The 27,463-nt window shown below is 37.1% G+C and overlaps 1 protein-coding gene across 2 annotated transcripts; it reads left to right on the forward strand.

Moving 5' to 3' along the window:
- The first annotated feature begins 234 nt into the window (after positions 1 to 234).
- Positions 235 to 26,889, forward strand: kitlga (kit ligand a). 2 transcript variants are annotated; one of them, XM_013273817.2, is made up of 10 exons: positions 235 to 561; positions 15,542 to 15,652; positions 16,186 to 16,242; positions 17,003 to 17,155; positions 17,756 to 17,913; positions 20,711 to 20,766; positions 21,446 to 21,543; positions 21,750 to 21,856; positions 23,483 to 23,546; positions 23,645 to 26,889. In XM_013273817.2, the coding sequence occupies exons 1-9, from the start codon at positions 547 to 549 to the stop codon at positions 23,511 to 23,513; spliced, it is 786 nt and encodes a 261-aa protein (XP_013129271.1). In that variant the 5' UTR covers positions 235 to 546; the 3' UTR covers positions 23,514 to 23,546; positions 23,645 to 26,889. The 2 variants fall into 2 exon arrangements, with proteins under 2 accessions (XP_013129271.1, XP_005454236.1); XM_005454179.4 differs by having other exon boundaries at positions 236 to 561; positions 17,756 to 17,927; positions 20,713 to 20,766.
- Positions 26,890 to 27,463: the final 574 nt, after the last annotated feature.

Below are 27,463 nucleotides of genomic sequence, written 5' to 3' on the forward strand. Positions count from 1 at the left end.
ATAATTACTATTGCCATTATATTATCAACACTGAACAGGCCAAGCACGGCTTCAAGCGTAAAAATAATCATTTAGCACTCATGAAACTCACTATTAGGAAAACACCTTACAGAAGGGCCGAGAATGTTTTCATAGCTGATATGTTTACAGTGGCGGTAGTGGTTTGGAGAGCACCTCTTCGCACTGTAACTCGTCAGAGGGCGGCTCTTGGACTGTTTTTTTACGTATCATTATAAAGGCTTAACTCCCTCCCTCTGCGCGTTGTCCCGCTCTTGTGCTGCAAGCGCTCAGTGTCTGGATCTATGTTGTAGATAGCTGGGCTATATGCCACACATTATTAGCCTAGAGGCTGCACATTTTAAAAGTTAAATATCACTTTTTTTGCCGATCTTCTCCTTTTCGGGCTTTTCCTTTTCTCCTCCACTTGGATACTGCTGACTTAGGCATTGGATATGTGCACACAGGATGATGACAACCCCTTTCCTCCCCGTAGAAGTAAAATAAAATAGGCTTTCGGACACACTGGATTTGCTCCTGTCATTCCATATGAAGAAGTCAAAAGTAAGTAGATGCTTTTTGTTTGTCTGTTCGTTGGTTTGCCGGAATAAATAGTTTAATCTGCGGCTTACCCGACGCAGCGGGACTTGTTTCTCCTGCTCTCGAGTAACCGGAAAACCATATAGATCGGGCACGATTTTTATTTGTGACGAGTTTGCGTTGTATTTGAATAAACCGAGGGGACGTGTTTCCGACTAATTACAGGATATAAGTGACAGCGGGATCAAGTCGTCTGGGTCGCGCGTCCTTCCTTCCACGTTGTGGCGTGGCTTGATTTGGTTGCAAAGTGGCAAATCTGATTTCCTCCTTAAAGTTATGTTTGCTAAAAATGTTCCACCTGTGCACACTTTATGATCACTGTGGCACATTTGCGTCTACCTTATTTCGCTGGAAGAGCAGCGTCCTCACTGCACCCCGATTAGTAAGTTTAACCACGCCGCCCTGTCACTTCAGCCCTCACTTCTGAGAACGGTTTGCGCTGTGCTTAACTATCCAGCACTAATTGTTAAAATGATTGCACTGATGTGTGAAGCGCAGGGTGGTTAAGTCATTTTTCAACTTGCAGGTTAGAGTTTATGATTGCTGCACGCACACCTTCGTAAATTGACGGTGTTTCCATTTGAGGTGTAGTTTATAGAGTAACACTAGTTTACTCTATGAGAATGGTGATGCTTGCAGAATAATTACACTGCTTGATGTCGAGGCCATATTTTATCCACCTCGCCAGGTTGACACAAATCACTAGCAGGTAAATTAAGCCGAGGTTAATCAGGTGCAGTGTAGGACAGCGTGTCACTGTATTTCTTTATGTGTGCATATGTCAGTGGCTCTTTGCTTGTTTTCTGGTAATTGGTAATCTTTTATACTACTAGTACTGCAGGTTATTCATCAGCCTGCTTTATGTGCGCTGCGGGGCTCTGTCTGCGAGCCTTGACACTGTAGTCTGTGACCTGTGACTTGACTGATTGAAAACTGTAGGCTACAAGGAGAAGACTAAATGCACAGTTTAACATCACCATTACTTTTGGCAAATCTGTAAATTTCAATTTAATTTCGGCGTTTTACCAATCTGTCATTTTTATTCCCACGATGAAAGATTTGAGCCTCCATATGTATACCGGCAGGTCCTCACCTGAGCACAAGCAACTGCTTTTGACAAAATTTTATCTAAATTGAAGCCCGTTTCCCTTGATTGAAACTATGCCTATATCTTGATGTTAGGAAGTCTGCTGCATGGAATGGAAAGCATTTAGTTCGCGTATCTGCGTGCTGCGCCTGTTGGCTAAACTAAACATAGGAAGGTTTAACCTAAATCTCATCTCCAGGCTGTGTAACTGAACCCTGTGCATTTCAGGTTTTTAACTAATCTTAGCCTCACTCTGCTTGGCAGCTTAAGCCCATATTAATGACTAAATCAGATTAAAAAATAAATAAATCAAAGGACATGAAACACGTCAATATGGATATACCAGGGTGTGTACGTGTATGTCCATGCATAAGGGAAGTCTTTGAAGTTTCGCAGACTAAGGCTGGGCATGTCTGCCACAGTTAATCTCATTCGGAGCAGTTTCCTTTATTCTTTTTTTTAATGAAGTTATACAGTAAGTTGTGCTGTGTGGTTGCCTGCAATAAAGGACACCTTCCATCTTTTCTTCATGTACTGATATTGCAGCACTTTGAGGTGTGCCCCTCTGTTATCAGGAGTAGAAAATAAAATAAACATTTCACTTATTTTATTTGTTTATATGTATCAAATCTGTTGTAAAAGCTGAAACATTTCTGGTATTTCTTGGCGATGGAGAGCTCCTTGTTTATTCCTCTCATAATTTTCATGAAGGTTAGGGCATGTAACAGTAGATTAGTATATATTATAAAAGTGTTTCAAATGCACTCTAATAAAGGTGTCATTTGTCAGAGTTTTTTTTTTTTTTAAACTCAAGTATTCATAAAAACCAGCTATGGCACACAAGATGTGGGGAAACAAGCATGAGTGCGTGCTTCTTGCATCACACCACAGAACATTTGGCACCAGTAGGGAGCGCTAGTTTTCTGATGCCAGCCACGCAGGGCTTTGAGCTGTGTGAGGTTTAGAGAGACATCGTGTATCTGGTCTCCTGTGCCCTTCCTGACACACGAAGGAATTTAGCTTTTTTTCTGTTAATTCAGCAGAAAGATTGAAAGATTCAAGCCAAACATTCAGACAGCTAACATTTCGACAAGTCATCTTGTCAGCTCCCTGCTCCTCCAAAGATCCCTGTGATGTTTTACAGTCTGCTCTCTGTATACTGACTGTGTTGCTTGCCCAGATTAAACATTTCAATCCAAATAAAATGACACAAGGCAGGTGAAGAGGCACTGGAGTATTTCAGCACCAGGATAATTTAGACGCACACATGGTTTGGCTTTTGGAGCCAAGTCCAGCACAGGCTGTAAATCCAAAGGCCCACAGCTCACATAATCCAGGCTCAGTTTCCTTCTACTTTATTGTTGTGGCCTCTGGCCTGCTGAGGACCAGCACGCAATCGAATCCCTCAAGTAAACTAAATTTTTCTCTTTTTTTTTGAAGTGCAGGAAGTATAAACTTGAAGGTTCTGACTTGAAGACAAATCATAAAATCGAATGACAGGCCACTCTGAATAATTAGATTTATTGTGTCATGTTCCAGAAGGCATGCTGCAGGTAGGCGTTGCAACAAAGTGGGTGTTAATGTGTCAGAATTACACTCTCCAGTAATCACAGCTGAATGAATTAGTTAACAATGAGATTATATTAACAGCAGGAAAGGAAACACAAAGCATTAAATTAGAGCCCGCATGCTGGGCTGTGTGAAATCCGTTCAATGCATAACGAGGTGTTGCTGCTGTTGCATGACATATTTAGTGCTTTGAGATGCTTATGGCTTTTTAGAAACCGCACTAGACTGTATTAAAGTCAACACTGGTTTCCACTGGCTAAGGGATTTCTTTCACATTCATTAACATCAGCACCCCGAGGGAATGTATGCCACCTATGAAGATAAAGCATTAAACCAAAGACATTCCCAGGTAGGCTGCCAGTTATGTTAGCTAATGTCTTGTTAAACACATGAGCAGCTCACGCTACTGATGAGTGTCTGTTTGTTAGTGCTGCATATCAAGTCAACCCTATGACTCACATTTTAATCACAGCCCATGCCTCACTGCATATCTATCCACACGTTATTTGCTTTGTTGTGAATGAGACTCATCATTGCTGAATTTTTGTTTGGCATTTTAACTGAACGCATCTAAATGCTTCAATAGTTTTTCAGATAGTCGTCCTGTCAGGTGTATTTTTTAGCTGTTGCACCATTACATTTATTAGATTTATTGGCGACCATTTCACACCTGCTCTTCTGTAACACAATCTGTGTTAACACAATCAATTTGACAGCAAGGATTAACCAGTTTATGAGCATGTTGGTCTCTACAGTAACTTGTGATGATTGAGCCACCTAACTCGAGGTTGCATGGGATTGGAGAGGTTTATTTATCTTAAGGATCACATGTTATTGGTGAAAATGAAAATGAATCCGCTTTGGTTGTTATTTTGTTTTTATGCCCTGTGGGAAAAGCTTGAATAATTGACTATGAGTATAACTTAAATTGCTTCATACCAGAGTATTAGTGGTTAAGGACTGATATTGCAAACATGTTTAATCTCATCAGAGCCCAATGAAATGAAACCTCAATCAGGGGACATTCATAGAATTGAAGGACCAATTTCAAGGTCTTTTGTAAAGAAGAGGAAATAGCCAAAAGCAATGTTTTAGCAGACAAAGCTTGCACAGTTCAGCAACTGTGAAAATTAAAGCAGACAGAGCTGATGTTCAGTTGCAAAACGCTCACCCCATATGCACCATTCAGGTCCAAACAGGAGGAATTCAGTACTTCCTAGAATTTAAGCCCTTTTTGAGGAACCAAAAACTGCTGGAGCCAAAAAAGAAATGCTTGTTCTTTCAAAATGATTTCTTCCACCTATAAAGACCATTCAGAACATCAGCGATATTAAAGGGAATGTACGGCATCTAAACATACAGCTATTAGATGACTACCAAACCCATGATGTATTAGCGTGTGCGTGTGTGTTTTTCTCTTTGCAAAGTGGTATATTTTGCTCTACAGCTCTGTTTAATTATGGTCTTCAATGGTGACTTTGCCCTTGTGGAAAAAGATTTGTAAAGCAACACCATAAAAGCAACACTGCAAACCTGGATTGAATTACAGGATTTTCTTCTGTCACAGAGCCCAGGCCTCGTGTCTGAGCGTTTGATGTCTTATTTCTGCAGGAACAAGACATTCAGTGTCCTGTCCCAGATGCATCAGAGGCCTTGTTTTTATCCCCTGTCTAACCTAACGCTCCCATGAAGGGCACATGTCTTTGAGTGCAATATTTTGCCAGAAAGGTGGCCGTGTCTATACCTGTTTGAAAATCATTCTTGACTTCAGTGAGGTTTGGGATGCAGAACCACAGAGCTCTTCTCTTCCAGTCATCTTTTATGTGTCAGATGACCTTAAGTATGTTTGTCTTTATGCAAGAGTGTAGAAGAGCTTTCACAAGGTGCTCATAAAGCCAGCAAGGAGAAAGAAAACACGATTGAAGCAATTCCTGAGAGTTTAAAATCAATGTTTATAGAACTCTGATCCATTAACCACTTCATGCTGAGGTCTGTCAGTTAGGAATTCCTGCAGGCTTTTTTCTAACTGATGTGCAAGCCTGAAACGACTGGTTGGATCAGTTCAACGATTTATCAAACCTGGGATTGGTCTCTATACAAAAGGCACTGTGACTTGATGTCATGTGAATGCAAACATTATTGGGGAAATTACTGTCACAAGGAAGAGGTACATGACGAGAGCCAAGCAGATGGATCTATTCTGTAGATTGGCAAAAGATTTTGAGCAGAAACCATAGGGATCTATTTGTCAGAAGCAGTTAACATGGCCCTTTTTTCGGTTTCCCTCTTTAAAAGTCCAACAATCTGTCCCAAATGATCCCTTATTTGCTGTTCAGTATAATCTGTTGGACTGGTAAGTGTAGACTTGATGCACTGTGTGTGGCCTTGCAGGATTTATTAGTCTCAGTTTATTTCTCAATGAGAAGTTGAGTTTAAACAACTGCTTCGAGAGACATTTCTGCATCTCATTTTCTTATTCTAATGACTGCATGACTGATTTATAAACACGACCAATAAAGAGTAAGACAAAAGGTAAACAGTTGCAGCTTCCCAAAGAGGATTTTATGGTTTTTGCTGTGCTTTATATTTTCACATATGTCAAAGATTTGGTTTTGGAGTGTTTGGAGCAGAGAAATTGCAACTGAAATTTGAAAGTATTCCACAAATTTTTTAAACGGCAATCGATTTCTTTTGAAATATTAATAAATGATGAATGCTTGTGATCTCACCACCACAGACTCTGTAATTCAGTTGAAATGTATCCCTGTTCCCACAGGGCAAAGTGTTTCAGAGTGGTTTCTGCTTTAGCCAAGAGACATAAGTGCATAGTGTGAATCAGCTATGGACCCGCAGAGCTTCTTAATAAAGGAACCTCTCCTTTCTTCACCTTCTTTAATCTGCTTGTTACAGTCTCCAGTCAGGCAAAGTCAAAATCTGGTTGAGCTGGTGCTTTAAAGGTTTACATTTAGGGGATTAAGGTTTCTCAAAGAGTATCTATAACATCATTTTAAGTACCTCCATGAGCTTTGGATTTAACTCCTGTGCAATTTCTTTTGAAAGTAGTGAACTTCTCCTGCTGTCAGGTGACACCTCACAATTGTGAAGCTTATAATCTGTTGCCTTTAAACTAGAGTTTGTCTGTGGATTTAGTTGTTGCTGCATCAAAGAAGGATTTTTAGTTAATATGGTTTCTGGGTGTTTTATTTTGTTTTTTTGTTTTTTGTTGTTGTTTTGTCGGAAAAAGCTTTCGCAGAATAAGTGAAAACATATCATCTGTTTTGTGGATTAGTTCATCTTTTCTCTGAAGAAATATCTAATATAATTAACACACTATTCATACTGTGGTTGCACATGTGTGTCCATTCTCTTTTAAGGACCTTCTTTCTTCATTTGAGAATGGCATCTTGCCTTAAACTCTTATAATTACAAGAAATTCAGTGTCCCTTATGAATACAGGCCCTTCAGATATTTTTACGAGCACAAATTATCCCATCACTGAGCATCTGTGGTATACATCTGATTCAGAACAATTGCTAGGGGGTATTAAGATGATGATGCTTTTTTTCCTCCCTCATGTTTCTAATCCATTAGCTTGCAAGTTGACGTTTCCACATGATCAGTTAGGACAACTGACACAGAATTTCAAGTCGGTGTTAGTCATCTGGGCTGTTTAAGAAACATGAATGAAATGTGTGTGGGTTTTGTCATATCCATTTTACTTTAAGGCTGACATGTTCTGTGGTGAACTTAAATTGTGGTTCAGGGAATGTCACTTTCAATTGCTGTCAGCTTTAATGTGACTCACATTACATCCAGGACCCTTTTAAACCGCAAATTATTTGTTAAATTCCCACTTAACAAAGCTCAGTTTCTGTACTGTGAGGACCAAAATTAACAACCTTGAAAATATACAGCGACACCTAACATTTATACTTCTCCCATAAAATACTGTAAGTTGGAGAATGAATAAATCTTTTGAAGTCAAAAACCGACTGTTACTGATCCTGCCCTAAAGATCTGCAACTTCAACTCTGTTGAATGTAATCTAACACAAATACAGTATAAAAATGGTGATATCCATTACGTCATAGCTTAAATCTTTAATGAATTAATTTGTCCCGTCCTTCTCCCCTCACCCCATGGGAGATGGATTCTCCTCCCTTAGCCTAATTCTCCCTGTTTTTCCTGTTAAAAGGGAGTTTTTCCTCCCTAATGTCACCAAGTGCTTGCTCATAGAGGGCAATCTGATCGTTCGTACTTTCTCTGTATTATTGTAGGGTCTTTTCCTTACAATACAAAGCGCCTTGAGGCAACTGTTATAGTGATTTTGGTTATATAAAATGAATTAAACCAAACTTAATATACCCTCAACAGGTTGCGATTTACCAGTAGATTCAGTCTTGACCAGGTTCAGCAGCCCCCAAGGATAACAGTAGCAACAAGATATCGATATGGCAAATATTCTGTTTTGAAGTTCAATTTTTAACTTTAATCTTAACTTTAAAGCTGAATTTCTGGTCATTAAGCATGTAAATAAAAATATCTGGATTCACTTCTTGATTAGCAAAAGAAGATACAGTTGTGCAATCTCCAAGAAAGTTTACAATTTTTCAAGTTGTTGCAGAAATTTATTTCTGCAAGTTCTCTACCATCGGGAAATTCTATGTTCCTACAACACAGACCCTTGCCTCCAGCTCATTTGCATTTGTGGTATTTGCCACGGGCTTGCCAGTGCATTAATACTGAAAGATGCATGAGCAGCCCAATGCAGACTAGGGCCCAGCCGCAAGGAGATCATTTTTTGGCACGCTGTGTTCAGTGGTTAGCAACAAAACCAAAAGCTAGACTACACTGGAATTTTTTTTTTAAACGGAAGGAGCCAACATACTTTCACACTAAATATAAAGTAAGAATAAACTAAAATTGAAAACCTAAATCTTTTGCTAAAAATCAATTTCTTTCAATCGAAGAATTGTAAACTGTCTGTAATTCATACTGTCAGCTGAACATTTCTGTCTGTGCAGTTCAGTATGCAACAGAAAATGATTTTTGCTTTTTGAGGAGAGAACATTTGTTATCTTTTAGTCTGTCTCTACCTCTATCTCAGTCATGGTTGAATTCTCTGCCTCACAGTGTAATCGAATTATACTTCCTTGTTCCTGTTAGACCGCTTTTTAACAGCATCAAGTACAGGGCGCCCTTCAACGAAGCCGTTGATCTACTTGCGTGAAAGTATCTGAAAGTATATGAATCTGATAAACTGATCTACCATAAACTGGTTACCATAAGACTGACAACTATGGACCACCAATTCACAGATTCAAGAATGAATCGCAAGTTCAAAATATTATGATTGTTTTTTTATGAGGAAAATGTTGTACAAATTTAGCAAAGCTGTTGGGGAGAAGGTGTGAAATATATCACCTACATCTGTAAGATGATCTGAAAAAATGCAGTTGCACAACTCAAGATTCTTCCCTGTTGGCCAGGAAAAAAATCCCCTTCTTCAGTAAGTGCATATTAACCAGATCTGTCTAACCCTTTCTTTGTTGATAAGCAGCTATATAAAGGGATTTTAAGAGTATCATAAAACACATTTTTTTTCACTCTTTTCCTTTCCAACAAAAACAATGTAGAGTACACAGGACCATTTTATCCTTTTCCTCCCTTTTTGAAATGTTTTTCACAGTAGCAACATGTGATTTCCTGCTGGACGCAAACAGTGCACTATAATTGCAATTAAAAGTATTCATTGTTTAGTTCAACATCTCCTCTATTAAGGATTTAGCATTCAAGGGATTTCCTATTTAGTCAATTAACTAGCCTGTTTTGACATTTAAAATGACAGCTTTGACTGTAAAATAAATAAATAATAAATAAATTGTGTGCTCAGTAAATTACGATAATGGGAGCCTTAATTCTTCATGCACATACTCGTATGTTTGGACAAGTCTTAGCGACAGTAGTGTGATTTGGCCACTGCTCTGTCGTGTCATACAACAATAAGTCTGGAAAGACTTTTTGCCCTAAAAATGACATTAACAGCAGACGCTTAACTGTCTCCAAAAGACACCTGCGGATTGGCTTTTCCTCTGTGTTACCTTTTAATTTCCTAGCTAGATCATTATTTGTGTTTTCATCATTAAAGCCTTTAATGTGCTCCAGATCAATCACACGTTGATGCTGTTTGGTTAAAAGGACTGAAACATTTGGTGCGCTCTCATCTCTGAAACCTATTGTTTAACGCAGCAGGGGTTGTCTAATTTCTACCTAAATGTTGGCAAGGTCTGATCTCATTAGACATTTGAATAGGTTTGTTTGTTTCCTGTTTTTCTCAACAACATATGCTTAATGGCACACACAACAAAACAAATTGTTTTCATGTTTTATTAAATGAGCCATTTCTCTGAAAATCTGTCATTAGCTATCGCTACTTGTTTGTTGTGGCCATAGTAGTTTAATTGATCTCAGCTGCTGGTAATAAATTGCCCACTGGAGACCACCTTTCTGTGTGAGGTTATTGTATGTTTTTAATTAAAAAGTAAGCCATCAGACATAGTTAACAGATCGAGTAATTTTTATCTTCAAAGCCATTCAAAGTATTTAGCTGTTAGCTGTTTATTTGTAGGGCTACACCAGTCGGTTCAAGCCAATTGGGTTAATAGCCCTATATAACAAATTAGGTATGTTATAGATCCACATTAAATCAGTGTCAATAAAATTCACTGTTTCCTCTACAAGTTATGTCTCTTCATGTATCGGATACAGTTTCATTTTGTGACAAAATAGCTATACTTTATTTTGCGGGTTGTGCACTAGCCATAATCTTTGATGTATTTTTTCTTTTTCTTTCTCTTTTTTCTTTTTAAATTTCATCTTTAAATCGTTCTGCTTCTCATTTCAACAGTGTAGCTGATATTTAATTATAAGAAAAGAGTTTATCTGAATGGGTACAGAGAGAGAGAGAAATGTAGAGTACATTGGGCTGTCAAGTTGAACAGGAAGGAAAATATTCCTCATAACCCAGATGTCTGACAGTTATCATCTCAAGACAAATGTCGCTTGTAAATGTGTCAAACTTAGTTGAGGAAACAGTTTTTACTGTTTATACCTTAAGGTAAATTTGCAATGCTGTTAGTTCAATTTGTACAGCAGTTACAATTTCTCAATCAATCTCTAAAGTCGTATCTGTTTTTTGAGGTCAAAAAAACCAGAGCTCCAGAATAATGAACTGTTTTGTGCGCTAAGATGTTAAATATTAACATGGAAATTTGACTACACTACTTCCTGATGAGTTGAATCAGGAGGAGAACAAGCTGGTAGTAATTAACATATTCTTTGACAAAAAAACAAGGAAAAAACCACAAAACACGTTTAAAGGTTTAAAAAATTCCAGGGTATTCATTGGAAATCCTCGGTTAACTTGAACCTGGATCAACTCGAGAACTTCTGGACAGAAACAGCAGCCTGGTGTTTTCCCTCCCCATCCTTCATCATCTGGTCTGTTTTAATCCTCATTACAAAACATGGGAACTAATGACTAATGGCAAAATTCAAAACAGTGATGTAGGCAAAAGATTATGAGAAATGTCCATCTATCTGACACAACAGGCTGCATGTTGCCATGGCAGACTAATGTCATGCAAGGTACTGTGCTCTGCTTTTATGAGATTACGTGGATAAGAGGGACACGAGCCCGGCAGTCTGGAGAGCCTGTTCAGCTAATTAGGCATCGGGTTCAAAGTGGTGATGGAAAATCAGACGGGATAATCATTATCTGCATCATTATAATGAAAGCAGAAAACAGGCTTTCAGCAGGCCTCAAGAACTGTAATGCACCTGATGATGGAGAACAGGGCTTTAGTTTGGAAGCTTGTGAATTAATATTCAATGATTTTGGTTCTGATACTAATACTATTACTACTACTGATTCTGATACTCTTAAAACAAAAGTGGTTGTAAAGTGTCCGACAGAAAAATGCAATTTTGAGCATGGGAGACACTTTCATCTCACAGTCACTCAGAAAGCGTCAGGGAAATGTTCAGATGACTGAGTTCAAGTAAGTCAAAGTGCTGTCGGTACTGAAGCCTTGTTGTTTATTGATATGTTTGGCCTGAGCTGTGTTGGGAATCCCAGAGCCTTTCTGGAACTTTTAGAAACAAGATCTGTTTGTTTTTTCGATGTGTATTATTTTAACAAGATAGTTCCCATATATTTTTATTGTTGAAATTAGACAGCTCACGATAAGATAAAGTTGTGTAAAAATATGGACTACGTGACAATATGATACTATTTACATTTACATTTTACATGGATGTCAAATTACACTGATAGTCTTAGGAATGTTTCCACTATCGTGCACTGTAGGAATAAATATATGTCAGAGTGCATGAATTACAGTCACTCTCTTTGCAAATTGTACATTTAGAGGACTTAGATTTCCATAACTGTACCATCTTCAACTAAAATAGAAGTTATTGCAGCAGTATTGTGCACCAACTGATTTCTACACACAGCTTTACAAATTCCCATTATCTTTATATTATTTTCTTCAAAGTACCCATATAGTATAGTTGTTGCAATGTTGTCCCGCACACTTCCTACCTGGTGAAATAAATGATTTATATGTTTTAGAAAACAAGGTTTTAACACTGAAACCTTTTGAAAATTGAAGCTAAAACTCTTCAGTGTCGTTCTTGTTACACAGCATTTCTTCAACAGTGTTGTTTTTTAACATTGTGTCCTTGCGTAAGTCTGTACCTCCTTCCTGTGTTGCCAACACGCAAAAGTAAATCGACAGCTGTTTTGATCCAACAGCAGAAATTTAAACAGGTTTGCGTCCGTTGTTATTTTTTTATTTGAAATGTTTAATGGTAGGTCTGCTCTTAAACCTCTGCTGAATAAAAATCAAAATGATAGACAGTAGTACAATAAGTATGAATGGGAATTCTAAACTACAGTTTGGGTTCTTTTTTCTTCTGTCAGCACAGAAGTAACATATGAATGGTTTTCCTAATCCAGGAAGACAGATCAGCCTTGGAGCAAAGAAACAATTAATTATACTTTGGTAGTAATCCAGATCTAGGAGTCCTGCCATTTGATTTTTTTTTCTTTCTTTTTTTCTTTTTTCCTTTTAACCAATTGCATAATCTGATTTTAGTGACTCAGTCAACAAAAGAAAATGTTAAATAATGTTTTGTTTTAATACTTAAATTCTGATTTTCTGGCCACTCTCAAAAGGCCATCATCATATTCAGTTTCATCTATTTTAAGTAAACCTTTTCATAGAATGATATGATATAAAACTAGAAACCTCTTGGATAGTGATAGGATCTGCACTAATTATACAGAAATGTCAGGTCACTACCACCACCGAAATTGAATCAGTTGCCCTATTCCCCTCATCAGCCCAATCTAACCATAAATCTTGTGAAGATTTGTTTCAGAAAGACACTTAAACTGTCAGCACCAAGATGTTAATTGAGTTCCTTAACATATTATACCCAGTCTAACGTTGGTTGATTGGTTGTGCTCAGCTAATTTATTTCATGGGTTATGAATCTGTCTCATAAAGATCCTGGAATGGTGGCTATTTGTTGGCTTTTCGTTTTATTTGTTAGTATATTTGCATTTGCAAACATTCAGAAGTTATAAAGTTGATCGCAGCAAACCAGTCACAGGAGGTCCACATGTGCACAACAGTTTAGCTGTTTACTAGCTTGATAGTAAAATAATAACATGTCTTCTGAATGTCCTTGATGACCAAACATAATTAGCACATTTTTTCTTTATAATTTTTTCACTGAGTTAAATTTGATGGGATGCTTTCTAGTCTGTGTGAAGTTTTAGGTTTTTTTTTTTTATTACAGCATGAGCAACTACTGCACACTTCACATATTGAATCATCTTTTTAAAAAAAGGTTTTTATATAGTGAGCATGTCCATTAAGCTATGTAAGCTTAAGCTATGTAAGTAATGTAAACAGATGGATATGGTGGCTTGAAGAGGAATTGTAAGGATTCTAGCCTGCTGAATTCATTGTAAGACTGTAACTACATACACTCAGGTACTGTAGCAAGTTTCTAATCCATACTAAAGAAATTAGGGGCAGCCTGGACACTGGACATTAACCTAAAGGAGACAACAGATACACTTGTTTCTCGTTCATGAACATCACTGTGCACACATTCTGTACAGACAGTATGTTAAAGAGAAAAAACAAGAGTTAAAAGTATTGGATTGGTTTGAGATGTTGTGTGATAAACATCAAGTTTTGCTTTGCTGAAAAATCCCAACATTGTACTTTAGTTGTAGATAGGGAACTCTGTTTTTATTATCCCTCATTTGCTATACAGATATGGTTAGAGGTTAAAGATTGAGGCGTAACTCATGAATTTAAGTGTCCAATAAATTTGTTTCTCATCCCCGACTTCCATTTAAAGACAATAGTTAGATGATACAAGCTACAAGGAATTGAATTACATTCCATCTGCCCTTTGCTTGGCTCTTTTCCTTTAGCATTTCCTGATGCTGATGGATCATTGTTCCACTGGCTTCCTGTTGTGGCTTATTGTGACTTACATATAGTAACAGGAGGAACACTGGTGGCTTTGAAGATTTGAAAATTACTGATCTCAACCCCAGGCTGGCAGGGAAATGTAGATGGTCCAGGTCTGTGCCACAATTAGTTGCTGCAAAATAGTATGATCATCATTAACAATAGAACAAAATCTTGTTATAAAGGTTGCCAGATTAGACATGGCACAGTTCACTTTGTGAAACACTTAAAATTTTATCCGCCAAACAGCAAGTTCACATTCAAGGTTACTAATGTGTTTTTGGGCTCTCCTCCTTTTGGCTCTCATCTTTACTGAGAGGAGAATTGGGGATCCATTGCATAAGAAGCAGGAGGTCAGCCAAAAGACTGCAAGCTGTCTCTTCACGAGCCTGAGAGTAACTTTGAGAAGCTATGTTTACATTATTGTCCTTACTGCAAGACATATGCTTTTAAGAACAAATATCTCATTTAAATGGCAGCACTCTGTTTCTAATCATTTTGACACTTGGCAAATAGCAATATGACAAAAAGGGATATCATCCAAAAGATGACCATTTTAAGAGGTTAACGATTGGCATCTGATATCTTCTATTTAAGTACACAAATTTAAAATAATTAATCACAGTCAGGCCTGATGTAAGTCTGCTGATGCTTGATGGGGTTTGGGTTTTTTTTTTAATAACACCAGATCAAATGTTACAACACAATACTGGGATATGATATTCAGGAAATGTAATACACTTACATTTGCTTGTTTCTTGCATGGAATCAGAAGTAATTCATTGTGTTATTTGTTATGGAGCTGTTATCTTTTACAACTTTGACTTAAACAGCCTCAAAATAATACTTCAAGACTTTTAAAGTAGCTCTTTCTCTCTTTTCTGGCTACCCATATGAGCTACCCCGACCTGAGAAAACCATAAAAACATTAAAACATGTACTAAGACAATGACAACAAAAACTCCTAGTTATAAAAAGATAAAAATAACATCTAGTATTGTGTCATTACCCAACTCTGTTCCAGCATGGCAGAAAATCTACTTCTTTTTTTCACTTCACTAGAAGTTAAAGAAGAGCCAGGAACTAAAATACTCTTACAACTAAAGCATCTGCCAGTTAAAACAGAAGGCAAGTGGAAATTGAAAGCAGCCCTCTGAGTAAGGATTCTGTTAGTCATCTTATCAGACTCTTTATTGCATTCTTTGAGACCTTGGTGTAGATTTAAGACATAACTTGAATTGGTTTTCCAGAACAAAGACGGTACTGATAATTTATCCAACATTGCAGGTGTGACATTACACGTCCTTGTAAAATGCTTTGATGTGTCTCCACCATAAAGACTAGCCAGTAAGAATAGTACTTAACACAGCATTGGCAATACACATTTATTATATGGCTGTAAAATTGTCATATTTCATTGCCAATTGTATTTCTTGCTGACTTCTAAAACAGAAAACGCATCTTTGTGCAAGTAATGGCCGAAGGCTTGGGAGGCCGAGTTGTTAAGCATGGAAACACCAACAACTCTAAATCTTGGAAAGTTGCAGGAACAGCTGCAAAATCCACTCGTTTTGTTCTTAATCTGATTTAGTGTTAATTTTTTTGGTTTGTTTTTTAGGTGCAGTGAAACTCTAATCTAATGTCTCCCATGGGATTCTGATCATAAATGGCTTTTTATGTTGAATATGTAACTAATTGCCAAAACATGTTTCTCCCTTTTGACCTGCAGAGTTGGATACACGTCTGTGTCCATTTCCTGCTGTTCATTACGCTTGGGGTGCATTCAGATAGACTTAACATCAACCCAGTGACCGATGACATCGCTAAACTCTCCACTTTGGTAAGAGAAACACTGTAATTAAATTGTATTTGAGAAATTCTAAACTAAATGTCTATTCTGGTATGTTATACATGGCAGGCTACCACTGAACAATCTACATCTATTATAGCTATTAAAATATAGTCAAATGAACACACAAAGCACAATGCACAAGCACTAGAACTGTATTCAAACCAGTGGCAGATCTTGAAAGTCTTATGTCAAACAGCTGCAAATACTTGACAACACTGTGTTTTTCCAGGGAGCCATATTTGATCACTGCCATAACTTAACCATGTAATGTAAAAACTACCTGTTTATCATTCTAGAATACATATTTTTAATAACTACTCATCAACAGAGGTGGAAAAAGAAAGTTAGCACCTGAACACAGGTCTAACAGGAACAAAAAAGAAAGCTGTGTAATTGTTTCACTAAGCCTTTGTGTTCATGGTTTTAATAATAACAAATTCACATATTTTCAAACTGAATGAAAATTCACATTTTTATGATTTTGCCTGCAGTTTAATGTTAATGTACTTTCTTTTTTACAGAGACAAAATATTCCTAAAGATTACCTAATTCCTCTAGAGTACATTCCTAAAGAAGAGGTAAGATATTGTGACATCTTTCAGTGCACAGGCAGAAACCGAATTAATGACAAATCTAGCACATTGATAACCACAAAAAAAAAGCTTTAACTGTCCTTGCATTTGACATGGTTACTTCAAAGAGGTGAACCAGATTTATGACCGCTCTGAGTCATTTGGCATATTTGGATTGATTTGGGGCGCCAGGACGGTGATAAAACAGCAATAAGATGGAACCAGTCTGCTATCAATTTGCAATTGGATTGGTTCAAATTGTTATTAACATAGAATCTGTTGTGATAATACAGCAATTAACTTTGATATGTGAACAGAAAGTGCAAAGTCAAGTCCCCTATCGCCACAGACTGCACTCAACGCCACACATTGACTCAGATTAATTGCAGTGCGTTAACAATCTGTGTTAATAAATTAGGCAGCAATTACTGGCACACCTTCACCAGTCTGTCTGAGAATGATCAGAGTCCTTTGGACCACAACTGTTTTGACACTGGTTGCTTCTTACCTGTGTAATTACCTTGCCTATAAAAGTGGTTACTCAGAGATTGAACGTGATGCACGCTCAACCTCTGGGTGACCAGCTGGTGACCACAACAACCACTTGTGGTTACCAGCAGGAACTCAGTGACAATGATTACCTTTTTTGAGCTACATCCCCATGTCAAACTATCAGTAAACACATCAGCTATGCTGCTATGTTATGCCATGTATGTATCACACAGTTCATGCATTTTATATTGCATATGTGTTCCTTTTTTTCCAGGCTGGGATGTGTTGGATGAAATTAAATATCTTCTACTTGGAGGAAAGCTTAGAACGGTTATCAGAAAAGTTTGGAAACGTTTCATCCAATAAAGAGAACATTAGCATATTCATCCAGATACTCCAAGAACAACGGGTCCATATGCAGGATCTGGTAAGTTCATTGTTTACTGGTTATCTTTTGCATCACAGATCTAGCATCCATGACAAACAGTGTTGAAATGTGCATTATATATATTTGGATAATGTTTATGAAAAACACATAATCAAAATATATAGAGGCCTAATTATTTAAATCTGAATGATTTTGAATGAAGTTATTTTTGGACTACAAAAAAAGAAAGAACGAAAGCATGCAAGCTTCAGGTACGCATTCAGTCACATGATTTTCATTTAATATGGGTAGAAATGGGTTTTCGACATTTTGAAAAAGTTACCCATTCTGACAGGTATTTCGCAGTCTGTTTCAAATACATGGTCACTACTGGTTTAGGTGCAGAAAGTAGGAGTCATGATGCTCACTCTGTTAATTCACAAGCTTTTCTCACACCAGCTTTGCAAGCAAGACATGACAGGCTGAAGAACACTGAATGTCTGAAATACATGAAGCATTTGCATAGTCATGCACTTTCATCTGATAATGTGTAGAAAAGCGCAAGATTGCACATGTGTAGCAAAATTAGAGATTTTTTTTGGAAAGAAGAAAGAAATTAAATAAATGTATTTAATGAAAATGGTGTCTCTGTATTTCCAGAATGACATCATGCTTGATTTTGAGTGCCACTATAGGGAAGAGAGGTTTGACACCAACCAATACTTTGACTTCATCGAAGATTTACTCAGAGCTGTAGAGAATAAAGAAGATGCACATGACTGTGATGTTCCTCCCTGTCCCACCTCACCATTAACAGAAAAGTATTCAGAAGGTGAGTACTCTATATAACATTTTTATGTTGTTAGACATGTTCGCATAACTTCATTAGTTTAAATGAAGAAAAACTAAATGGTTAATTGAGATGTGAGATGTGTGAGATTTGTAGTTTTATTGGTGGATTCTCATGCAAAGTTTGTATTGATTGCAGCATGTTTGTAGCTACTGTGCACTGGGCTTTGCAGAAAATTTACTATAAGGCCATTTGTGATATATAAATGTTTGGTCATTTGAGTTTGAAAAAGCACTGGGTCGAACTATTTGAACTAATATATCTCAGGTGTTTCTGCAAAAGTTCAGTTGTAACGCCCCCACAACAAGTTGCATGTTGCACACTCGTGTTCACTCCATCTGGAGTGTGATGCTTTAAGCCAAAGCACACTACAATAAATGACAAGACTGGCGAAATATCTATCAATCAGTCCAGCTTTTGTTGGACGAAGCTGATGTTTTTTAGACAGTCTGGATTTCACAATCTGAATTTGAATTCATCTTTTTTGCATTCTGCATGAAAAGAGTCAGCAAGGCAACAAAGACAAAAGAAACAAAAGAAAAAAATCTCAGGAGAGGATAATCATATTTTTCATATTTTAGTTTCACAGTTAAGATCACTTTGTAATGCACCAGATATTCTACATGTACTCTTAAAGATACGAATTTAAGATTTGCACAACATTTTTTATTTTATGAAGTTACCACTTTCTCTGTATCATCAAGATCATTTAGTCATATTTTCATGTATGATATATTGCATTATATCACGACATATTGTGAAGTCAGTGTATTATTTTAATGTACTTCATTTTGCCAATTCAAATATACAGAGCTACACACTGTGATGACTACGGGAGCAGCTGAAGGTCACATACAGTTTAAATACTTCTATGTTATTCTCCCTTCTTCCTATACTTCACTATATTTTTGGAAATACTTTTTGTACTTCATACAAATTATTCCAAAACTTTAGTTAATTATTCATTTTAAGTAATATATATTTATCTAGTAATATATAGCACTATGTTAATATAGAGTTATCCAGCAGTGTATAAGTAATGACAATTTGGAGATTTATTCCTTACAGATGTTTCCAAATATATGCACATTGATCAGTCAGAAGATGGCATCAGTTCCACTTTATAATTACTTATATTGTAAATCTGTTTCTTGGACATATAATCCTATAATGTGGATCCTCGCTCTTACTAGAAAGCTGTCAAAGTAAGAAGACAGATATGAGCACCAACGGAAGAAGCTGAGCGAAGTGGTTATGAAGTCATCTGCAGTCATTTGAAGTCTGCCGATTTTGACAGGAATGGAGTGACAACCTGTTTAAATTAATGAGTGAGCCCTTCAAGTTTCATAGTCTGGCTGTTATTGCAAAGTTATTTTCTTTGGACGTTGTTCAAAGAAGACAATTTAAAAGATCTACACAGACTTGTGTAACATCTATTTCTTATAATCAAAGTAAACTCTAAGAATTTTTTACCACAGAGAACTGTGAATTAAATAATTGGCAGCTGCAGAGTACTTTAAAAAATGTTTTTACACAGCCAGTTTAATGACTTAACCGATGTCGCAGTAAATGAATCCAGATAAGGGAAAGAGACCCTGGGTATGCCAAGGTTGCTTTGTAGTATAGGGCCCAGGAGAAAACAAGAAAGAATGACAGACGTCACAACAGAGAACAAGAGGAGACTGGGGCTATTTATACTGCATGGCACACTAGGGCTGATCGCGAGAATAGGGAACAGCTTGGTACACAGGTAAGTCTAGTCAAGGATAGGAAGGAAAACTAAATTGAAAACAAAAAAAACTGCCAAAATAAAATACAAAGTAACAAAACAAGGAAACGTCTAACACAGAGAAGGAGACTTAACAGCAGATATGAGGAGCACAGGGGAACTGGGATAAACCCAAACTCAAGCACTTAAATCTACACAGAAACTAGGAAACTATGAAGAACTAACACCAGATTACTCAGAGAAGTATGCACATAATTAAAACTCGACCTTGTCAAAATCACAGTTGGAAATGAAACTTTGAAACTCTGAGAAATGTATAATCCAAAGAAACATTAATGTTATAACTATACTAACAAGAATATAAATTCACAAAAGAATCTAAACTAAGGACTGAGGACAATAAAACACACAAACCCAAGGTATAAGTTAAAGGTGTGGGAAAGCAGGCAGCTTTCAGAACTCTTGAAAATGCCCTCCCAAAAAAATAAATTTAAACCCGGAACATTTCCATCACAAGTTCATTCCTGCTTGTAAAACTACAGCCACCCTCTTTGGAATATAGTGAAAAGGCTTTATTTAGGACAGACCTCTTGTGGCTGTTTGAAGAAGCTTTTAATCCAGGAACCATTATTTCTTCACAAGAACTTTGCAAGATAAGAGCTGAAAAATGTTCTCAGCGGTCAGATGGCCCATAGAGACACGGCTGAGTCACAGGACCGAGGGAAGATGTCCCAAGGTAGCGCATGTGAAAAGGAAGAAAAGAGCCGAAACCTGATTGTCTACACGTTGAATACAGAGCAATCTTCCCAAGCGCTTTGCTTTTCTTTTGCAGAGTGGTCGGATGAGCTCTATTGTGCGTGTTTGAGGGGAAAGTAGAAAAAGTGGTGTTGAGGTGCCTTTTTAACACCTGACAATAAAATGTTGACACTCCTCTCTTCCCTTAATTTTCATCCCTTTATGTCACTTTTTCATTTGTCATGTTGTGTTTTCTGGTAACTCTGAATCCATCTCTTTTGTGTTTTTCTGTTTATCCTTCAGAGTCCCCCACTCCCACCAGTAATGCCCCACTGTGTCCAAATGACTGCAAAACAAGTAAGTCTGTGGATATTTCAGGGAAAAAAATGGGCTGCAAAACCAGTCCAGCTGGTGTGCCAAATGGGCAACACTGTTTTTCCACATTTGATATCAAGTAAGCCAGTGTCCTCAGAATGCTGTCACTTGATGAGCAGTGCTCTCTGGGGCAAATTCCTCATCATGTGCCTCGTCTTGTCTTGTCCTTTTAAATGTTTACCTGCAGACAGATTGTACATTTCATTAAATACTGATTCATAAACATTCATTACAGTGTGAAGTGTAAGTGCATTGAGTGGTTGTAGTAACACAACAGAAACGCTGAAGTGAGGGGGGAGGGAATCAACAACATGGTGATATAATACAAGTTTCTGTTTGTTTATTGTTGCTTTCTTGATAACCAGATTAACCTCCAGAGAGATTAAATTTTAAAATTTTATTTGAATGGATGCTAAGAAAATCTTTGCACATTATCAGTAGCTTGTGCAGGAAAATGCTCTTTATGTTAAAGATATAAGAACTAAGAAATAAGGTACAGTATAATATTTATTTGGTGGCGATCTGTACTTTTCACAGTAAAAACAAAGAAAACTTAATTATAAAAAAAACAGAAATCACTGAAGAAAAAGTCATAGTTTATTTATTGATATTTAATCATAGTTTAAGTAATTTTAAAGAGAATTTGTCCTCTTAATCCTAGGTCAGCAACAAAGACTCCTGCCTGAGGTGGTGGAGAGAAGCCTTCTCTCCTTACTCTTCATTCCACTTTTAGCCATCGTGTTCTTGCTCGTATGGAAGGTGAGCCAACCTTTGACCTCAGACACTAAGCTTAAGTACCTAAGAGATATGAGCCCATGAAAATGTCGAGAGATACAGTAGTGCTTTGTTCTATTGAGTTTATGAGAGCTGGCGGCAGCCTTTCAACTTGGTGCCATTGTTCTACACACCTTGTTGATCCTTGTGGTGAACTTTGGAATTAAGAGTGATTTTCTAACCTGACACAGGTCAGATCACGGAGGAACCAGGACGGTGTTCAACAGAATCCTGCAGAAGAAGGACTCACAGGAACAGAAGGGACTGCACCTCCACTAGATACTGAAATATCAGAAAAGTGAGGTTTTTTGTTTGTTTGTCTGTTTTTAATTTACAGGCAATGCAAATTTGCAGCAGTAAAATAAGGCTCTGACTTCTTACTACAGCTGGATTAGTTGCTTAACACTAATTGAGCAAGCAGTGTGTTAATTATGTACCATTTCTTCACCTTTTTAATGGGAAAACAAAAGATCAACAGAGAAAAAAATATAAATAGAGATCAAAGGTATTATTCAGGCATGAAAACTCTAAAATAGCAAATTTACAGTGAAATATTGGAGGTGTGGGTTTTGTTAAAATTCTTTTTATTCTCTCTTTTGCAAGTCCCCTGATTTCATAGAAATACAATAGAATATCATCACTGTGCAATCAAGACTCTTTAAAGAAGGTTAATAGCCTAACATTTGCCCAATGGCAAGAAACAAAAAATAATAAGTCATTATTTTAAATTAAAAAATATATACACAAAATAAATGACAAGGTAATTTTTCAGCTAACTGTAGGGTGTCTTCTTCTCTTGTGCTCATATATATATAGCCCCCATATTGCTACCCCTATTAAAAAGTTTAGGAGACACCTCTGTGCTAGTCCTGAGTTGACATCACAACAATGTACTAAACATTCCACGGAGATTTTGGTTCATGACAGCGCTGACATGACGGACACAGCACTGTTACTGCAAATATGTTGATTGCATTCCCATGATGCAAATCTCCACATCTCAAAGGTGCTCTATTGGATTGAGATCTGGTGGATATGGAGGCCATTTGAGTACACTGAACTCAGTGTCATGTTCATGCAACCAGCTTGAGACAATCTGAGCTTTGTGACATGGCGCATTATCCTGTTGGAAGCAGGCATCACAAGATGGGCACACTGTGGTTATAAAGGGATGAACATGGTCGCCAACGACACTCATGTAGACTGTTGTGTTTAAACAATGCTTAGTTGATACTAAGGGGCACAAAGTGTGACAAGGAAATTTGCTCCACACCAGCAGTCCCCAACCTTTTTTGCACCACGGACCGGTTTAGCTCCGACAGTATTTTCATGGACCGGCCTTTAAGGTGTCACGGATAAATACAACAAAATAAAACCAGTACCGGTACCAAAATAAAGAAGATTTATTTGTAACACACAGGAAAAGACCCAGGGAAACCTAATTAATGATAAAAATGATTAAAAAAAACAATAAAAAATGATTTTAAAAAAACATGAAAACCATCAATTTTACTGTGTCTAAATGCTTAAATGCATTAATTTGCTTCCATGTGACTGATTAATTTCCATTAGTTAACTTTGCCTGATAAAGTAGCTAGGGAGTGTATATATTCATATCATAGAAAAAGGTTTTAAGATATATATTTACTGCCAGGACTATTAAAAAAATGACAAAAGTAGTTTTCCTACACTTTTCAACTCCAGTTGAACTCATAATTCACTCAGGCAGTACTTCACTTGAAGACGTACTCTCAGCTCTGTGGGGAGAGCGTCTTGATTGCATTGCTCACGTTGTCCTACTGTACCAACCTTGACTCCTGTCATGTGAAAGCCATCTCTGTTGTTCTTGAAGTCTTTTCTTGTTTGTTCTTCCGCTTCTTCTTTTTCTTTCACTGAAAGATAATGTCCGTCTGTTCAACCGCAGGAACATGCTGAACGTCATTGAAATAGTGTAACGCTTCTGCATTTGGTGTTCTTCGGTGTATTTGGTAAGATTTTTGACATTGCTGTAAATAAGAGCAACTAACATTGGAGCAAATACATTTTAAAAACCTCTAAAACCTCATCTCACTCTCCTTTCTCACAGGGCTCTACCCTTTTCTCCTGTTGGTGTCCAAGGGTGAAAAGAAAACATGAAGCTGAATTCCATAGTGAGACCGTAGAGGCGAAAGGCCTGTTCATGACTGCTCTCCAGATTCACGATGGCATATTACGTCACCAAGACTGTTCTGGTTTAATCACACACTTATATCATGTGGATAAGCTTGCCTTTCTTCTAAGACTGCATGCTTTTGAGAAAAAAAGTGAGATATTTGCTGTTAAAAACTCCTGTTCCACACTCATCCCTGGACTCTATGGCTCTGACTAATCGTTCATCAGAATCTGCTGCATCGACAGATCTTTGGGGGAAAGCTTTTTACCAGCGTGTCATTCAGTCTGGCTGTGTTTTTGGGCCTGCCGCTTCATTTTCAAGGAACATACCACAGGGTGACCAGTGTTATTGCTGGTTATGTCTTGTATGAACTTAAGCCTGAATTACTACCTCCGGTGACCCTCATGTTAACCACACCTTCAACATCTCCACAGTTTCCTCTTCCTCCAAGGTTTCCTTAAGATTAATAATGTTAATCTTTGTTGTTCCAAGATGTAGTCACATTATCTGCTTTAAGTACAGTATGTACCCATGGGGATATATGATGTATTTATTTATTGGTGGCAGCACTCAGTGGCTGCTGTTCATGCAACTATAATGTCTGAAGTTAAGTCATTTAAGAGCACCATTACTAAAGGGCCACGCATTTAAAAAAAAGATTTAAAAAAGTTCTGTATACTAACACATCACAAACTCCAAAACATATTCCTCCTAAACAAGTGTCATTTTCTTATTGGTGTTGTTGTTGTGCGTATATATAACTCGGGTGATTTAGAATGTGTGAGAACACATGTATACAGAATATGCTGCTTTGACTAACTTAGATCTAGACTGTTAAAATCTGCAATGACATTCTGCTAACAAGTATCAGGGATGACTTCTGTGGATTAATATTATTTGTTTTTTTTAATTTAAAGGTGAGTTTTTCAGAACATAGAAGACAGGCACATATAAGACAGCAATCGGCCTCCCTTAGCAAATGTTTTAGTGCGACAATGCCTTTATTTTTTACTTTACACACATCTATGTTTGCAAGGCAAAAACTGTTACATAAGAGATTTCTTGATGGCCATTCCTCAAAGGAAAAAACACTAAATTGTGGGAGACAGAAACAGAAATATTCAACAAAGACCTTAGCATTTAGATATTTATGATAAAATATCTTTCTTTTAAACTGTTCGTTCAAGGACCAAATGTAATCGTAAATCAGGCTCATCAAGTGAAGACTGTTCACTCATAAGGTTCATCTGTTCTTGCTTACTTTGCCTTTCAGTACTGCCAGAATTAGTGTTGCACAGAAAAAGCACTCGTAGACAATCTGATGAAATAGTAAGTGCATTTGTCAAAATCAAAATGCTAATAAAGGTCAACAGATGATATGAGTTTCTAAAAATTGACAAAAATGCATCTTACCTTTATAATCCACAAAGTTCTCCACATATTGAATTTTTTGCCTTAAAGTTGCGCCAACTTATCACAGTATTGAGGAAACGGGCAGAAGGGTTAAACTATTTAAAAAGGAAACTAATCTTCACAGCCTTGCCCAAAGACAAAGTAGGCAATCCAATAAATTATAATGGGTTGTAGTCAAGTAATTTTTAATGACAATCAATAAAGAGGTAGCAGTGTGATTAGGACACACTGACTGTGACCTTTCCCATCAGACACATACCTGACAATGACATAACTGGCAGGACACAAACATCTGTAATCTATATCTAGTTTGAGTGTTTCTCTTACATCTGTGGTCTTACATTGTACCATGTCCATTCTTGTTTTTGTGCCTTGTTTGGTTGGTGTGAGTGACTCGTGTGGAAATGTAAAGGCCTGTCCATGTTTCCATGTTTTAGCAGAGTGGCGAGATCATTACAGGGCAGAGAAAAATAACAGACAGGAGTTCCAGTCGCTCTTCTTCTTTTATTTTTAACTGAGAGTTAAGTTCGTTTGACTTGTGCCCAGTAAAGATTTGGATCTAGTAAAGCAGTGTTTCAGAATGTGAAAAGTAAAATGGCTGAACAAACTGCAGTGGTTTTAACTTTTCTGTCCACGTTACATTTTATCCTTTATATCCTATAGGAAACTTTTAATCTGGTAACTGCTTGTTTCCTGTGTATTTGGGACTATATGTTGGGAATTTTTTTCATATAGGAGTCAAGAGTATATTGTGCAAAATTAAATATATGTTTTGTTTTGCTTTTTTTGTTTGTTTTTTAATGTATACCACATTGGTGTTCATATAGTTCAGATCAACTTTACCTTTCAGCATCAATAGCTGGAATTTTTTCGTGTGGTATTGTTTTTAGTGTTAAACTGCAAGAAAATGTTCAAAAATGCATTTTTGAGGAACGCTTTCGATGATGACACAGTTCCTGTGACATGTTCTTTATGGCGAGCCCAGTCTGTGTTAGGAAAAAGTATAACACCTTGCTGTCCGTGTAGTCTACACAAACAGTACTTTGAGAGGCAATATCTAAACTTCTGGTATGACAAAGTATTGCAATTTCAAAGTTTTCAGTCAGTTGCTTCCTTTCAAGGATGCATTTTTGAACAGTATTGAAGTATAATATCTATGGCAGTTTAGACCTGAGACTTTCTCTTCAGTTACCTTTAGGTTGTGCTTCTCCACATGAAGACTATTACATGCAGTTTCCCATATTCTGACAGAGATACGGGCTTCTCTAGCCACAAATGAGCTAACAAACAAGGTATACTATGTCAAAAGTTGCTTTTATACATGTTCTTTGAATATAATGAGCTGCAACAGGTCTAAGCTGTGAACAAAAAAATAGAAAAAGAAACAAAAAAAACATGGTCTCCCATTTTCCTGTCTATGCAAGAGCCAGAAGCAGCAGTATGTCTAATGCAGGGAAGCCAGAAAGTAAGCAATTTCTTGCATTAGTCAAGAGAATGACTGCCCTTTAATACTGTTCCTATGTGAGTCGTAATGTGTTCTGATGCATCCTGAACAGTGCTTTTGAGTGTGCGAGTCATTCAATCCATCTATCTTCAGTGAGTGAGTCAAATGGCTCTAGGCAGGAAATAAGTCTGGGTGCCAAAAAGCAAATGTTATTATTGCCTGGTTGGTATTCTGGGTGAAAACTCTACTGTATTCTGTATTTTTGTATAATTGTAAACAAACATATATGAAATATGAATAAAGTACATGTATCCAGCTGTTATCTGTTTGTTTGTTCAAGAATTTTAATTTAGAATCTGCTTGATTAGGAATCCACATGTCATGTGAATCCACACATCACATTTTGAGTACTTGAGTGAAAGACCTTTAGGTACTTTGGAAGAAAGTCGATTTTTCTAAATTTTCTAAAATGTTCTTGAAGAAAAGCTTGGACAATTTGATTTTTATGACCATGTTCTATACTTCCATACTGGTTGCATTTGTGTTATTAGCCTGTAAAATGTTATTGTGTGAATTAAACTGAGTTCCAATGATAACTTGAGAAAACGCTGTCTACAATAATGTGTTATGGGTCCAGCTTATAAGATAAAGAAAACTATGTCCTTGCATAAAATCTAGTAAATCACCTCTCTTGGCTTCCAAGACATTTCTCCCAGAAGAGTACAAGCATAAAATAGTTAAACACATTTTTTTCCTGCTCCTTTTCACCATATTTTATTTCATTAACGCAATTACACCAGAGGGAGTACTTAGCCTTCAGCCTTCTGTCTATATATACGCTTCAGTGTGCCAATATCTCGTGGTTTAACATGGTCTTGAGAACATTTACTGTAGCA

The sequence above is a fragment of the Oreochromis niloticus genome, linkage group LG7, assembly GCF_001858045.2.
Source record: "Oreochromis niloticus isolate F11D_XX linkage group LG7, O_niloticus_UMD_NMBU, whole genome shotgun sequence".
Taxonomy (NCBI): domain Eukaryota; kingdom Metazoa; phylum Chordata; class Actinopteri; order Cichliformes; family Cichlidae; genus Oreochromis; species Oreochromis niloticus.

Excerpts from the sequence above, each read along its gene's own strand:
- kitlga (XM_005454179.4), top strand. Across the intron at positions 21,544-21,749 it reads TGTTCTTGCTCGTATGGAAG|GTCAGATCACGGAGGAACCA; the intron begins GTGAGCCAACCT and ends AACCTGACACAG. Across the intron at positions 21,857-23,482 it reads GATACTGAAATATCAGAAAA|GAACATGCTGAACGTCATTG; the intron begins GTGAGGTTTTTT and ends GTTCAACCGCAG.